General features: G+C 37.7%; 1 protein-coding gene across 2 annotated transcripts in view; it reads left to right on the top strand.

Annotated features, from left to right (window-relative positions):
- Positions 1-16484, top strand: part of negr1 (neuronal growth regulator 1) — a 173893-nt gene that overhangs the window by 133026 nt on the left and 24383 nt on the right. The window contains exon 7 of one of the 2 annotated variants that reach the window (XM_028028292.1): positions 7880-7921. The exons of the other annotated variant lie outside the window; for it this stretch is intronic. Coding sequence (XP_027884093.1) covers positions 7880-7921 — 42 coding nt within the window. The remainder of the gene's footprint in view (positions 1-7879; positions 7922-16484) is intronic. 2 annotated transcript variants of the gene reach the window in all.

Raw genomic sequence — 16484 nt, 5'->3', positions numbered from 1 at the left:
ACGTCCTGACAAGATACACATGTGTACCAAGTTTCGTAATTCTAAGTTAAAGCATGGCTTGGGGCTGATTTTTTAAAATATTCTAGGGGGCAGTATAGAGAAATTAGGCCACGCCCACCAAATATCGCTATGGATTCCTGTTGGCGGGTGGATAAGGATCCATCCTAGTGAGTTTGGAGCAGCTCACCCCGAAACTGTGGAATTCAGAGCCAAACGAAATTCGACGGCGTTCGCAACGCCGCCACGCCCACCTGCTTCATCGCAGCCGGTCGGGGTTGGAATCCACAACACACCAACATGTCTTCTGTCTCTGGACACAGTTTCATGTTGATTAGGTCAAAGGGCTAAGATAGCGACCGTTCACAGTAAAACATGACACTTCCTGCTCTCAGGGGGCGTGGCCTACGTAAAAAAAAAATTTCACTGCAGGGTATTTTAGGACACCCGATGACGATCAATCACTGAAAGTTTGGTCCCTCTATGTGTTTTTGTATAGGAAATATAAGAGGTTTTTGTTTCATGGCGTGTAGGTGAACTTTGACCCCTGGTAACACCCCTTCAACATGCTCCAAAACTCACCAATTTGATAACTTTAAATCAGACATGCCTTATGATCAGACTGACCGAGTTTGAAGCCGATCAATCGAAATCCCTAGGAGGAGTTCGATCAAATACGAAGGCTGTAAACGTCAAAATCGAGGTAAAAAATGGCTTCAATACAAAATGGCCGACTTCCTGCGATACTTGCACTATGACATTACTTGTAAATTCTGAGCGTCTTAGTGAGCTCTACAACTGTACCGAATTTCAAGTCTCTACGATGAAGTAAGTGAATAGCAATGGGTCTGTTGAAAATTGCTAGTTGCCGGCGTTGAGCAATTTTTTTTGCGATTTTTTCAACGACCTTAAAATTCAAAATTTTTAAACCGCCTAGACGCCTCCGCCAAGTTTGGTGAGTTTTTGAATATGATAAAGCCCCCAAAAAGGCACACGAAGAGGTGGGAAGAATAATAATAAAACAGTACAGATACAATAGGCCTTCGCAGCGCTTTGCTGCTCGGGCCTAATAATAATTTTTACTTTATTCATCCCAGCAGGGAAATTATTTCGCAGTTACAGCACACGACAGGAGCTGTGTCTGCAGGCAGCCAGCTGAGCCGGCGCCATTTTTTTTTAAGAGCTACAGAGAAAATCAAAAAGTGTTTGCATTGAGTATTAATTAGACTAAAGTTTTGGATGTACAGTCATCAGATTTATATAAGACACTGTCATATATTTCCATATAATACTTTTTTCTTGAAATGCAATAGTAGAACTGTTGTATAAATACTCTTTCTCCACTATGTATCTATGCAACACTCTCACACAAACACACGTCATGATATCAGTTAAGGTTTAATAGTTGACAAAAAGGCAATTCTGGTTTAAACTTCTTTTTTCATGTGCTAGATTAAAGTAATCTTCAATGAAAGGACCAAGCTGACTCTCTCCAATTTTCTGAGAACTCCTTCTGCTTAATTGGTTAATCTGTTATCCCTTAAACCCACCTCAGCTTAGCCCCAGAGGAAGATTTTCTCCCCCTTTTTCCTCTGTCTTAGTTTCGTCCTCTATATGCCTGTAGTCCCAACCCACCTTCTCCCTCCCCTTTTCCTGTTTCTACTCATCTTCCCCTAGGCAGAAGAGACATTGCTGGCTACTGGGTTAATGAATGTTGTGTTCATTTGTCACGCTTATCAATCATTGCATGTGTAGGTGTCATTTTGACACTTCTTGTCATCTGGCATTGTTGCTGATGATGTTGTTTATTCCCACACTGTGTGATTGTACCTGAGTCATAGAGCAGAGGTGCAGAGGATAGGTTGCTAAAGGTGAAACCTGAAACATGGGCATATTTGATAACAGCTTAAAATGCTGGAGAAATATGCGGGGATTGGATGGAGAGGTGATGTTACTCTCCGACTTAACTGTGCTTCCCACATTGTTGTACTATGAAATAACACTGTTAGATTTTAGCTTGTACAAAGAAGAATACAACATTTATAGACTCGACATCTTTGAGATGCTTTATTTTTGAAATACTAACATAAAGGATACATTCACCATATATACGGTATGTTCAATATTTGGAAGTAGCAGTGTCCCTATTCTTATGCTTATGCTCACTGCAACATTTACCTTTTATTTTCAGGGTTCCCATTTTCATATTTAGGCAATCAGAAAATCCATTAACATTTCCCTGTTCATGGCAATAAGGAAATGTTTGATACTTTGGTGCTGAAGCTGAGTGTTCATTTAGAAGCCCAGCAGGCACTGGGCTTTTTGTGCACCCACACCACACCCACCCTTGTTGAGTCTGGCAGGAGGCAAGATGTACTGCCATAGGGACCTTTGTCCCTGGATGATTCATTCCTGTGTGTGCCCAAATGATTATACATTCACTGGCCAGCATTAAAAAATCACATTGGACCAATAACTAATTAGCTGGCTCAGATTAAAATACAGACTTTACAACCTACTGTTCTATCATCACTGAGGCGTAGGTCAGGTGGATGTTTAAGAATTAGTTATCTGGTGAATGGAAATGGGAATAAATGTTACTTCATAAGCATTACCTTTAATTTGGATACATATAGTAAACATTTTTTGGATGCCTAAAGTGGCTCAGACGAAAAATCGCTGTAATGTGATAAGGTGAATTTCCAATGAGTATTATTGATTCAATTATTTTATTGAATAATATATATATATATATATATTTGTTTTCTTTATTATCACTTAATAGGTTTAGGCAAAGTTACATTTTGAGTTACTCTGAAAACCGTGTTTAAATCCGTATCCAAATCTGAGCAGAAACTAGAACAGTGAAGCCATGTAGCCTTTTTGTTGTCAGATGTTTAAAGAACTTCTCTGAAGCTTGAAGAAAATCATTAGAAAGTTAGAGAATTCTTAAGAAACAAACTCCAAAGTAAAAAAAAAATCAAAGAAAACCAAAGTTAAAAGGGTAGACTTGTGCAAAAGCTCAGACAGCAGGGCAAAAGTTTATCTCAAATAAGAGGCTTTATTCTGCCTCAAGTGATGGGCAAAAGCCAATTAGTGCCACCAGAGACGCTGAGTTTTCCAACTATTTTATATGCAACATATCTTTACCCACTAGTTTCTCTTATATTTTCAAGACGTCCTTGATCTATAACCCAATAAACACCATTCTTGGTATTGTAATAAAGATGGGTTAAACAAAGACTTCCTGTGCTGGTGCACGTTACTTATGAACTTTTTACCTTGATGTCATGATAATTTCCGTCTTAGATTCTCTTCCCATCACTTTTATTCTTGAGTAGGCTCTGTAACAATTTGACTCTATGGTGTTGACCCACAGCTGTTAATGTTCCCTTAGAGTTTAGGTAGTATAAGCTTGCATTTAAATACTTTATTGATGCTCGTACATGTTAGTATTTGCACTTTAAAGAGATTCACAACTCATAATTACTTCAAAAATGGCATTTTTATATTTTTAACCAATGGAGGTCACCATTTTTTCACCTACTGGACCAATGATGTGGGTAGGTTATAGTGGACTTGAGCCGTTTAACAAAATAAAAGAAGTTAACGTCATGAAGGCGGATAGGGCCAGCCCACAAAACATCTGGCTTAAGGTCAACTGCTTCAACGTTCTTATGTGCTGTTTTGCACAAGATACTGTATCTCAGAATAGACAAATGGGATCAGCTTGTGATCTACTATTTACTATATTAGCTAGAGCTAACACTATTAGCAGAAGGTAATACAAAATCAAAACAAACTCGAAGACACTGAAATCATGTTTAAATTGAAGCATATGGATATTTTATTATTTGACACTATTCTAAGAAATGAGAAAATGTTTTGACCGCAATGCTTACCATAAACAGCTTGGGTTAGAAACTAGATCTTGTTGCAATATACACTCTCCTTTCGGCTTGGCATTTCTGAGCACCAGCTCCATTAACACCAACTTTTACAGCTGACTTTCTCCTCTTGATCAGTTTGGTCCTCCTCCTTTTCATTTACCTTCATCATTTCTGCATCGCCTTCTTTATTAACACACTCCAGTTCAAATTATCACGTTTTTGTACTGTGCTTCTTATTTGTATTTATGACATTGTGTCAATGTTATTTTTGTATACTGTGTTGTCTGTTTATAGTTCTATCAATAGAAATGAGCATTTTGCTTAATCTGGTATATTTACTGCAATATTGTATGCTCATTAGTATGATTTGACCCATTTAATGGAAGGGCCTGAACATTTCTAAATACACAAAATCTCTCGTTCTGTCTGACCGGAGCTGGCTTCATAGTACCTCACATACATTATTACCCAGGATGCATTGCAGTGTAGCCAACTTGTGAACATATTTTATTTAAATTTATAAAAACTTCCAACAGCCTTCAGTATTTTTATTTATTGGTTTTACATCTGAAATAAATGTTTCTCAAATAGAGTCTAATGTTACTGCCAATTGTGGATCTTTTTAAATCTGTTATCATGTTATCTTGGCACCAATGCTAATTGTTAGCAATGAATTTGTGTGTTTAAGGCTTCATGCACATTCAACCTTAAAAATGTGATTGCAACATCACTTTTGTATATGAGCAAAGAAGCCATTTCTTTTCCGTTAAATATTGTTTGTCTATCCGCCAAATTGTGAAGACATCCATGGTAGGAAGAATAACAGTCTTGGTTAACGTTGTGTGTATTTTGCCAAGCAACGTTGCTTTTGAGGGTTCTATTACTCAATTCACCACTACTGAGTATTACTAGTCATTCAGTACTCCTTCTGCAGATGAAAATAAATGTATTAGAGACCCTAATACATTTGAAGTGGACTTCCTTCCTTGCCCTGACATTAATATAATTTCCTAAGGTTTATGTCCTATAAATCTCATATATCGTTCCATCTGTATTTAATAAAAATACATTACACAGCTTGAAAGATAATAGATTTTAAAAATGTGCCTTGTCTTTCAAGCGAGCAGGCTGTGCACAACAAAGAAATGCATCTACAGATGTAAAATGATGTGTTGCTCTCTTGAATGAGTGAAACAGTTAAAGTCAGAGTGGAGCTACATGAGGGAGAGATTGTATGTCAAAAGATATGCTCCACGGTAATGGAGGAGTGTCTGAGAGCTCCTGAAATGATTCACTGGCAAATTCATTTTCAAGTATTAATCAGATAGTACCCGCTTGGCTTTTTGAAGAAAAGGACTGAAAAGAAACTGCTTCTGCATATCGGCTCCCCCAGGAGTGCTTAAAGTAGAAACATTTGTGGAAGAAAAGATGAATCCGACCATTTCTTCCACATTATAGCAAGGGTGAAAGGCATATAATTTCATGTATGAGCACTCATTCCTTCACAATTTTTCCTTCAGACAGAATGATGAAATGAAATGAAAGCAAACAGTTTATTGTTGTTGGCAAAACAGTGGTCTGTTTAACAAGAACACAGTCATTACACAGTTGTTAAGCACTACAAGAAAGTGACACAGATGGTCCGATTTTGTGAATTCCATTGACCATCTCTTTTGGACTGCAAATGGAAATTGCCATATTGAGTTCCCATGTAAATGGATTAAAATGGAGAGTTGAAGTGTGCCTCTGCTCTCTTGCCTGGCCTAGATACAGCAGCTCACATCAACAATTTAAAGTCATATTCTTTTCAGAGGAAACGTGTGAGATATAATCACAGTTACCATGGTCTTTCTTGTGACAGACAAGCTCCTCCTCTGCCATGAAGCCTTTTGGAAGGGTATGGCATAACTCTAAAGTTAAGTAATGTAGCTGCAAGTATTAGATGTGTTGGACACCAGAGCAAAAATGGGAGGACACTTAGGGCCCCAACTATCGCTTCATTTTGTGTTAGTCCATCATGATGAAGAACAGCTTTGCTTTGCAACCTACATTTGACTCATGAGACTCATTGGACCCAACTGAACACAGTTTACTTATTTGTTAACTAATTACAAAGGCATTCTGTCTACATAATCATGTTTTGTGCGTCCATACATAATTGTCACAATGCTGAAATTCAACAAACAATTGTGACTGAGATACCTCATACTAGCAAAGATTGTCTTTGCTAGTTTGAAATTGGACCACCTTTATATTTAGCTAGTTTTGGAAACAGTAATAAGAGATGTTGTTAACATGGAAATGATAGCTGTTATTGCAGATTGGTTGGCTGCGTATAAAAAAATGCAAATCCTTTGTTCCACCACATTCTAAAGGTGTTTTTTTTTTTTTTACCAAGATCTGGTAAGCCATGGTGACATGGGTGGTTGTGTTTAACCAATCAGTTTGAGTTGATTTGAACGCTACGAGATGACATAATGCTCCAAAGTCATAAGAAGATGGATATAGTACAGTTTAAAAAGGGTGGACAACTCAGGTAGGCTGCAGCATTTAAATTACAAATGATGCGTAACCGATGCTTAGGGGCCCCAAGTGTTTCAAGACAACGTTTTTCATACCATTGCATCATAACCACCAAACAGACATTTATACACAGCAGCATGGATTCATGCTCTCATACTATTTTTGGCAAAGTCTGTCCATCATAACTAAAACAAAGAATCGTCAGACCAGGAGACATCTGTCATTGTCTGATTTTCATGAGGATGTGTGAAATATAGCATCAGTTTCCTCTTCTTAGCTGACAGGACTCGTACACCGTATTGTCTTCTTCTCCTGTAGCCCATCTGATTCGGGTTTTCCATATTCAGAGATGATATTATGCTTTTTCTTGGCTCTTCTTGTCTTGTGACCATGCAATAATTGTGTCCTGACATCAATAAGGCATTTTCATCCACACATCTACTCCTCTCCTGAAATTTCCTTATTTTCAGAGCTTTCACCAACAATCATGCCATTAACAAAGTCTCTTTAATTTCCTTTCCTCCCTGTTGTGATGGTCGATTTGAGCATAAGCAAGTCATCTTCATCACATATTGATGCCGGGTTTATACAATGGGATTGGTTGATTTGTTTGCTTCCATGCAATATAGCTTATGTATTTAATAAAGTTGTCAGTAATTGTATATCTCTGTTTAAATAAGCTACAACCTACATGGATATTTGTAACTGTTGGCATGATCAAGTATAAGACCTACTTTTGTGACATTTTACCCATTGACTTAGGGAGGAAAGGGCCCTCTTAGGCTTGGTTTTGACACACTGGGTTGAACATTTTATGGTCTCACACTATTCCATCACTCAAATGCCACCAGTGGCTCAGCCTGAAATGAGTTCATAAGTTAATCAGATTGAGCCTCCTGACTTCATTCCTCTGCGGGATCAAACAGAGGCTTCGAGTTCCCCATTTTCTGCTCATTCTCTAGTCACTTCATACATCCTTAAAAGGATGACAAAATCGAAACCGGTGGCTGAATATGTGACAAAGAAAGATGTGATTTAAGAACTACCCAAGAAGTGCTGTTGAAATTATAGGGTGGTTCCAGAGATCGGTGTGTTTAACCATCAAAGCAAAGAATAAGTCCTTGTTTAGCAAACCAGAAGTAAGATTTCACATCGCCAAGAAATCTCCTTAGAGTTTTGAAGCAGCAACAGCTTCAAGGTTCATCTATTTCTTTTTTATTATTTATTTTTAATTCATGCAAATCTCAGAGCATTGGGGCAGTGGAACATGTTGTTTATGAGCATGTAAAAGCTGCATCTTGCTACAGAGACTTTAGTCCTTATTGCATGGGGAGGGTTTGTCTCCATTCCCTGTTCTTTTTGTCCTTGCATGCATTTTTCTTTTTTGTTTTACGTCTCCATTCTGTTAATAATACATGAATGTCCTCTTTCCCTTCCCCTCCCTCTTCCCCTCCTCTCCTCCCCTGTAGCAATTATTGAGCCCACCACCACTAGTGCTGTCTCAAGCCCAGGTCAGTATATGTCACTATACTGTACACCAGATTAGTAAAGAGGTCCGCTGCCTCATACTAACCCTAGTCAGATTCCTCCCCTCCATCTTGGTTAATTTCAACTGGCTGGAATGCCTGCTGGGTGTACAGCTTTATTTATGTCATCTGTTGATTTTATTTGCATTTATTTGCTAATTTTTGTTTAGCTATTAATCTGGCCACATTTACTTCCAGCAGCCTGCGTCATTGCAGCTTTACGCCCCCTACCTGTCATTACAGCCCCCATCACCACCACCCTTTTGTGGAGCAAGCAGTAACATCATCAAGTGGCTGTTCCATATTTGTTTTGGGTCTTTGCTGCTTTTCATAATGCTAATGCCTTCGTCTTCTTCTCTTTCTGGCTTTTTACCACCACTCCCTGCAGTACACGTCACAGGCAGGACACTGTCGGTTGTAAAGGGCCTTGGTTGTAAGATTGAATCTCTTGACGTCCTTGTTCCTTTATCACTCCCTTCCTGTCCAATATTCTTCCTCTCACATTTCTTCTACTTCTCTCTATACCTTTTCTTTCTGTTCTTTCCTTGTTTCTAGAACAATCAGTTGGCGGTTTGCCACTGTCTTTCACCTGATATTCTGCTTGTGCTGTTGTCGTTGCTACACTTTCAATGTCACCCTTGTTTCCCCTCCTTGCTCTATTCCGCTGCTTCCACATTCCAGCCAAAAGTAATCCCCTCTCCCTGGTCGTCTTTTCTCCCTTTGTAATGGTTTTAAGCAAGTCTCAGAATGTAATCTCTTTTGCCGGTTACATTATTTTTGCTTAATACTTTCCACGTGTCAAAAACACAGACACACCGAGAGGCTCTCTGTGGCTAAGGCACAGTAAAATTAAACCAGCATTCAATAGTTTCCACATAACCACATGCAATAAGTCCTATTGCATGATTAATTCGTTAAGGTTTTCTTTTTTTTATTGTCATTTTGCAATCACTTTAGTGGATCGAGACAACTTTTGAATGTAATTATCTATGGAGATTTAGTGAGATCACAAGCACAAGCCCAAATAATCTCATCAACAAAAAAGCGGCCCTGCATGGCCCTTAACTTTCATTTGATAGAGCCCTTGCAGGACAAATGACAATTTCATGGTCCAGAGGAACACCAGGGGTTTCAGTCGTTAAGATAAACTCACTCAGTGGGTCACTGTTCCTGTTTTTTTTCCCCAAGTTGCTTTAAGTTTTTTTTTTTAGTTGTTTTTTTTTATTATGGTGGTGCTCTAACTAAAATAGAAATAAGTTTAGATTCTCAATACTCATTGTTGGTACTTTGTCCTATCTATTGTTTATATAATTTAGATATGTTTTATGGACAGACTATTCACTCTTTCTTAACATCTAGAAAGAGATGTTAAGAAAGAATGATGTGCATCATTTTATGTCAAAAAATAACTAATCTTTTAAAGTTTTTTAATACTGATATTGCCAGCAGTTATTACAACAAACAACTAAAAACTATTCAATCAGCCAACAATGTTTAATGTAGACAAGAATTTAGTTTTTTCAATAGGTCATCAATTTCCTTGATATCTAAACAAACAGCACCGACAAATGTAGTACTCCATACACATCTGTGCCATTAAATACAGTTTGTTTAAAGACACATGAATATATGTGTCTATAAACAGTTAAGTGGCATTTACTCAAAATGTTCTGTTAATTCAAAACAATTGGAACAAATTGTGATGACATGTTTGTTACAAAAGCATGGAACTTACTACAGTAAGCTATAGTATTGACCTTACCACTGCATAAAGATGTAAAATTTTACCCTTTACCTTTCCCAACAATTTATGGCTTATAAGATTGAATATACAATCCCTAACACCCATGGAGCAAGAAGCCTGGAGTCCAGGCATCTGTTATCAACTTTGACGAGAATGGTCAACAAAAGTCAATGGTCAGTAGACAGTCCCTCATCAGGAGAGGACACAAGACCCTTGGATATGGCACTTCAGTCAAATCAAAATCAGAGAACAGAGAGGAAGAAGATGATCAGTGTTCTAAATAATTCCTCCTCCTCACTCTATGATGAACTGTGGCAGATGGACATCACATTCAGCCACCAATTTATCCCACCAAAGAGCAAGAAAGAGCAGTGCAGCCATTTATTTGTGCCCACTGCCATCAGACGCCTCAACAGTCAACAAGCCCATTGCCAAAGCCAGCTGTGGCCCCTCACCTCCTCTGACTCCCACTCAGCCAGAGCTGTCACACTTATTGCTCTCTTCTCTTCAGCTCCACATTCAGATTCACTGCTCTACATGTGATAACCCTGAGTCAAAAGGAGTAGTTTCAGAAAATGTTCATTGTTGCCATTAAGAGTTTATTGATACCACTGTTGTGTCACCTCATTAAGCATAGTGGTAGTCACATTAAAGATTATGTAGAGAATGAGTTTTCTTTATATAAAACGACAACAAAGATGTTTTTTTAATTTTACATTTTTCTTTTGGCTATAGCGTGAAACAGCAACATGAGTTTACTTGTCTCCCTTCTAATCAATCCTAACATTGCTATCTTTTGCAACACGATGTTTGGAGCTGCCGTGAGTTGACTGTCAGAAACAAAAGAAGACAAGAAATGACTGTGGGTGATACTGGCTCTTTTGTGTTCAGACAAAAAACAAAAGCAAACCAGTCCACAATTCTTGCTGAAAGGATTGTATGGGTGTGCATGGGATGTTGTTGTTTTGCTTTTATAATACACCAAACATCCTTAGCCTGTCATATTATTGGGATGATACTGAGCAGCCACAGAAAAGCCCATCAAGTGACATGCTATATCATTTGTTTAAGCCATGAAAGGCTTAAGTGTAAAAGTGACAAAATGTGGTGCTAGTAGTCAGGATTTGTCATTTTTAGAAACTACAGGACTGTTTACTTTATTTATAAGCAGAACTAAGCAAACTATCTCCTGCATATACAGATGAAAATGGAAGTTATATTAATTGTTTTCTATTTACTATATGCCCGAATAATGGGCAAGATTTATGCATTTTTGAAAACTTCTTTTAAATTCAGTTGTTTATGTACTGTACTTTATTTGTATTTGCTAGGATTACCTTTAAACTCTGTGTTACTTTGATCAAACATATTATGCAGCCTTTCACGCTTATCGCATTAATTTGAATTTTATCCCATTCCTTGTGACAGAACTAGTGTAAGTCAGCCATTAATGTAAAGTACCTTATTCTTTACACAACTCAGCTCTTCCCATACATTTTCTATGTATTAATATTAGAGCTTTGTAGTATCTACTTTAAAACGTTGCCTTTGTTATTCTTATATCACTTGTTTATTGGTATGCTTGGGGTCATACCAATGACCCCAAGCATCATTGGTTTGGAAGGCACATTTGCTACCAAGCTTGAACATCTTGGCTCATATCTTGAGCTGTTGCCTCAATATTTCCACTTAATGTTCTTTCCTCATAATGTATTCTGCAAAGTGAAGCACACCAGTTGCTTTTTACTCTCTTGGCCTCCTAGGTTTTTGGTTGGATTTAGTCTGAGTTGCTTTTAATTTAATGGAATAGAAGGTCATATGCTTTTCTTAACTTTAACAAATGGATTTATGTACATTTCCCAAAACATAAAACACAGCTGAAACACTCTAAAGCAGCTGGCCTGATGCCACCCTGTCAGCCAAATGAAATGTAGATCTGTGATTATAGCATACACTCTTATAGACTGCTACCTCTGTTTATTTACACAAATCACTTGCAGCTGGTAAATGTAGTCTTCTCATAACTGTGCTGAGTCACAACTTTTGTTTTTCAAGGCCCAACTCTGCTGTCAACCTGAATGACATGAGCATTTAACATAATCTAACTCTTCAGTGTTTCATGGGTCATTTTAGCCTCCATCATGATTTAAATGTGCACACTGAGAGTCTAGGGAAAGAAAGAGCATCCTCATCCAACTTGACTCGAATTACTATCTGTTCTTCTGCTTCAAAAGAAAAAGAAAACTTTTACATTTGTACATTTTGATAGAAGTAATCACTGAAAGATTGAAGATGGTCTGCATCTTAAAAGGTTGACGTGTCTCGCATTATTTATAAGCATTTACTTGCTCCTCCTTTGACCCAGCATGAAGCCTAAGGAGATGAGAGGAAAAAGATCAATGAGCAGATAGCCGATGTCTGGATATGTTTGAGAGAAACCCATAAAAAATGCAAATGATGGACCAAAGCCCACAGATTGAGATAAAATACGAACTGCAGACACACATTGCTTTCCATCTTTGTAAAGCATCTAAAAAACCCTGTAGATTACCAGTCTTATTAGACCTTGCTCTTATTGCTTTAGACTGAAAGAATGTCATGCATAATATTTCATTTCAATGTCCAGAGCATAACATTAAAGAGATAATCAAGTATTCTCCTGAACATTTCTGAAATTCAAGTCTCTCTCTCTCAGCTCCAGGCTTGGGATGATGTGTTAATCAAATTATCCTTGCAACCATGTAAAGCTTGTACAATTAAGTGTTTATTTATTACCTAAAATGGGCAATTTGTCAGGTATTTTTGCTTCTAATCATTTGTTCTTGTTTCATACTTTTATCTGATAAAAACTTTCTTAAGGCACATTTTATTGTAGTTGTACATGATTATACCACCTCAGTAATTATATATCCTTTCCTGCAAAGTTTTCCATTATTCCTTTATCAGGTAACTAACTTAAAATACCTGCGATGGTTTCCTGAGCATTTGAATGGTCTCTCATTCTGGTTCAGTATAGTGACCACCCATATAAATCAACAATATTAGAGTTACTGATCATACAAAAGATCCAAAAGCATTAAGGATGCTGAAGTAGACAATATATGTGTTGTGTATAACTCTCTTACTGGTAGCTAATCCACACAGGACCTCTGAACTGGAGTGATTGCTTTTTAACAGACAGCTCATAAAGGTTTTGGTTTTAGCAATACAAATATATATTGTTCATTTATATGTCTAAAGTCAGACACACAAGCCAAAAGTGCTGTTGTTAAGTCATGTCAAGTGTCAATTATGTATAATTGCGAAAGCGATTGCTAACTGCTGGGGTTTGTGAGTCACTCCTGGATAATGTGTATATAGAAACATTTGACTTATGAATTATTGAATACGATGGAGTATCGTGATTCAACAAGCTTTTACTGAGGTCTCCGATGAGTGGGCTTGTACCGTTCATCCCAGAGGACTGGACTCATTGAAACCAGTGTGCTGGACTTCTCGAGGAGATTCTAAGGCAAACAAACCAGCATCTACTTCACCCGGCATGCTTGTCGCCAGACACGCTGAGCTACCCACAGATAATCCTTTTTGGCAGTGCATTTTCTCCCAGCCTTATCAGTTATATGGTAGCAAGATCAAAAACCGTGCAAACAACTTCCACACCCTCAGAGCACCTCCACCTCAGCTCCTGGCCCGCATGGTTTGTTTTGACTTGATATGCTGACCTTCATTTTTACTGAGTGCTAACTCCACCATCACCTCTGGAAGAATCTGATAAGCAGATGGCATATCATATATCATACTTGACCCCTTGATCCCTGGATGATGTAAATAGGCAATGGATTTTGTCCTGTGGACCTAGAAGCCTGCAAGCTTCTCCAATCAAAACAACAACAAAAAAATCTTCTTGAAATGATAGGATGGAAAGGCGCATAAGTATGCTTGAGGTAAGACCTCCATCTCCTCCTTCACTCAAATGATCATTCTATTTCTAATGAAAAGTAAACAGAAGCACAAAAGCCTCCAGTGTCTGCATGTAAAATATGCATAATGCACATACAGGCAAATACATCCGGCACTTAGTGAGGCTAATTTTACTGCTCCGAGCAGCTTTATAGCATGATTCTCAGAAATATCAAAGCTTGCCAGAGTTAATTTAATTGATCAACAGTTTTCCTTTTGAAAACATTTGCTTTACCATACTGTGTAAATGTGCTTTCATTAAACAAAAGCAATTACTGTAATCTTAGAATAAGATTGCCATATGATCCTCTGTTTTCTTTCTAATGAGTATTAATCGGGTTAGATCTGTGTGCAGTTGTTTGTGTAATAATAGTCATTACAAGCAAGAGCCTGCTTTGCCGTTGATGCTCTAGCTTTTTATTACAGTGCACTATCTCACACATTTACCTAATGTGGGAAATAGCCACACTAAAATAGACATTGTATTTCATTCTGCTTATAGGATGCTATAAAACAAAGTGATGTCTCTTTCATCTCTCATCTTTTATTTTTGCCATCTACCATGCCAGCATTGAAGTTAAATGGCATCATTCCTAAGTTAACTTTTAAGAAATATTTAAATATAGTGAATAAAACTAAGATTGAAAGCTGTTTCAGGCCTTTAAAGTTTGGTCTTCATTCTGTGATGTTGTTTTCAACAAGAACATTTTTCATGGTAATGGCAGAGACCCCCACAGACACCTCCACAGTTCGATACAAATGTAAGTTTTTAAATAAAAAGAAGTTAACCGTAATTCCATTCACTATGTGTTAGTCATATTATATAGAAATTTATTACATGCAATAATATATCTAAACTATTTACTTCTGTCAATTTTGATGATGGATTAGATGTAATAAAAATCCACAATTCAGTCCCTCAATAAAATAAAATCTTATGAAAGACCAATTTAAAAAGTATTGAGAGAGCTGATGTTGTTTTAACAGAGACTTTCAGCCCATCTGCATTGTTTGGTCTGGTGCCTCATCTTCTTCTTGACAATAACCTCCAGATAGGCCAATTTCAACAGAGCTCCTCCTTGGATCTGCAGTCTCCAGTCAAGTTTCCGCTCCTATCCCACGCCCCTCATCGACACCTTACCATCTTAGCTTTTGCAGACTAGTGGCAGCAGCAATAAGCAAACACCTGGGGGAACTGCAAATCTCCTGAGCTTATCATAAGAACTGCTTCTCAGTCCAAACCTCCTAAGAGTAGTGAAAGTTGTGATGACATGCTGAAAGTTGAGTGTCGGAGAGAGTAGGAACTTCTGAAAGAGACCAAGGCTGATCTCAAGTCAGCAAATTGCAAAGTCAGATTTTCTTTAAGTTGTGCTTGATATACAGCGTTTTTATACCAACTGAAGGTAACATAGTTACTTGATTATGCAATAAAATGGCACTATGAGCCTAGAAAATACATGATAGATTCTCTTTTAAAATATGTTTTTCTAATGGTGCTATGTGACATTCTAATTTACCAAGACACTTAATATTGGGTTTCCGTTATTTTTTTTGGCTTGAGAGACAAAAGCATGAAGTATGTGGCTCAGTGTGTAAAGAATCTAGTTTCATTTTTTTAAAATTACATTTCCTAAATGAATTAACACTTTGATGATATTCCAATTCATGAGCTGATCAATGGGACAGCAGAAACAGCACAGTGGAGACTAAGTCTTTGAAATTATTATTATGTTCACTCCAGTTACATCAAACATGTCAAACTCATATTTATTGATCCATCAAACAAAGTTGTTCACACTTTAAAAGACTGCAGTTGAACACACACTGGGATATTAAAATTAATCCACTCTATGAAGGTGTACTTGAGCATTAATCCATTTTTTCCTAATAATTTCCAGACTCTCATGGAGCATTCAGAATACATTCTAATCATCTACAGGGGCCTGCTTTCCTCCCATCCCTCTAATGTTAACTACATAAACAGATATCCTTATTTTATGGGACTTAACCTTCCCTGTTCATCGCTGCTCTCTGCACACACTCATTTTCAGGGCTGCCATTCACCAGTTTGTCAGCCTCTTATATAAATGGTCATGGCGTGTTCTCTCTGTCAGCATATTATTTTACTTACCTCACATCTCTGTCAGAGCCGCTCTGTTTCTACCTTTCTTTTGCCAGCTTTGTCTGTTGCTCCCTCATACAGTCTCTCCTTTTCATCTCTCCCACTTCACATCTCATCGGTGGGTGCCAGCCATTAAATGCAGAAGTGGTCACATTGACAGTCCCGCATGCACAGAGAGGAAACGCAGCATTAAACGCATTTTCGCATATTCAATGATCCATAAGTGTCTTCAGAAGAATACGAAAATTATTTAACAGCCTTTTTCTGTCATCTTCTCTTTCGTGGATATTTCTCAGTATTTATTACAGAATCATAGCAGATATCAAAACCAACTCCTGCTGGACCCCTTGCCGTTGTTAAATTGTGCCAAAAAAATTTTGTTCTTTCATGTGTTTATTCCCACATCCCATTTGAATTCTCATTGCAGACAGTCCTTTTATCCCTGTCGGTCACTTTTTTTTTCTTGGTGTAACTTTTCAGAGTTTGCAAAGCACCAGATCCAACCAGAAGATGAAAGCGCATAGTGAACTGTAATTTCTTGAAATCTATTACATCTTTCACTATTTGATGTTGCATTTACAACTGTGCTTTCAAAAGCCTGATTTTCTTTTTTTTCCAGTTCTGAAAGTTTTCAAATAAATAACACAAGGCCGCAAAGAGAAACAGCACTACAGAGCTTTGGAAAATAAATGTAAATCTTAGGCTAACTTTAATTGGCACCT

Source organism: Xiphophorus couchianus, chromosome 9 (assembly GCF_001444195.1).
Source record: "Xiphophorus couchianus chromosome 9, X_couchianus-1.0, whole genome shotgun sequence".
Classification (NCBI taxonomy): domain Eukaryota; kingdom Metazoa; phylum Chordata; class Actinopteri; order Cyprinodontiformes; family Poeciliidae; genus Xiphophorus; species Xiphophorus couchianus.
This window is presented reverse-complemented; position numbering and strand designations above follow the sequence as displayed.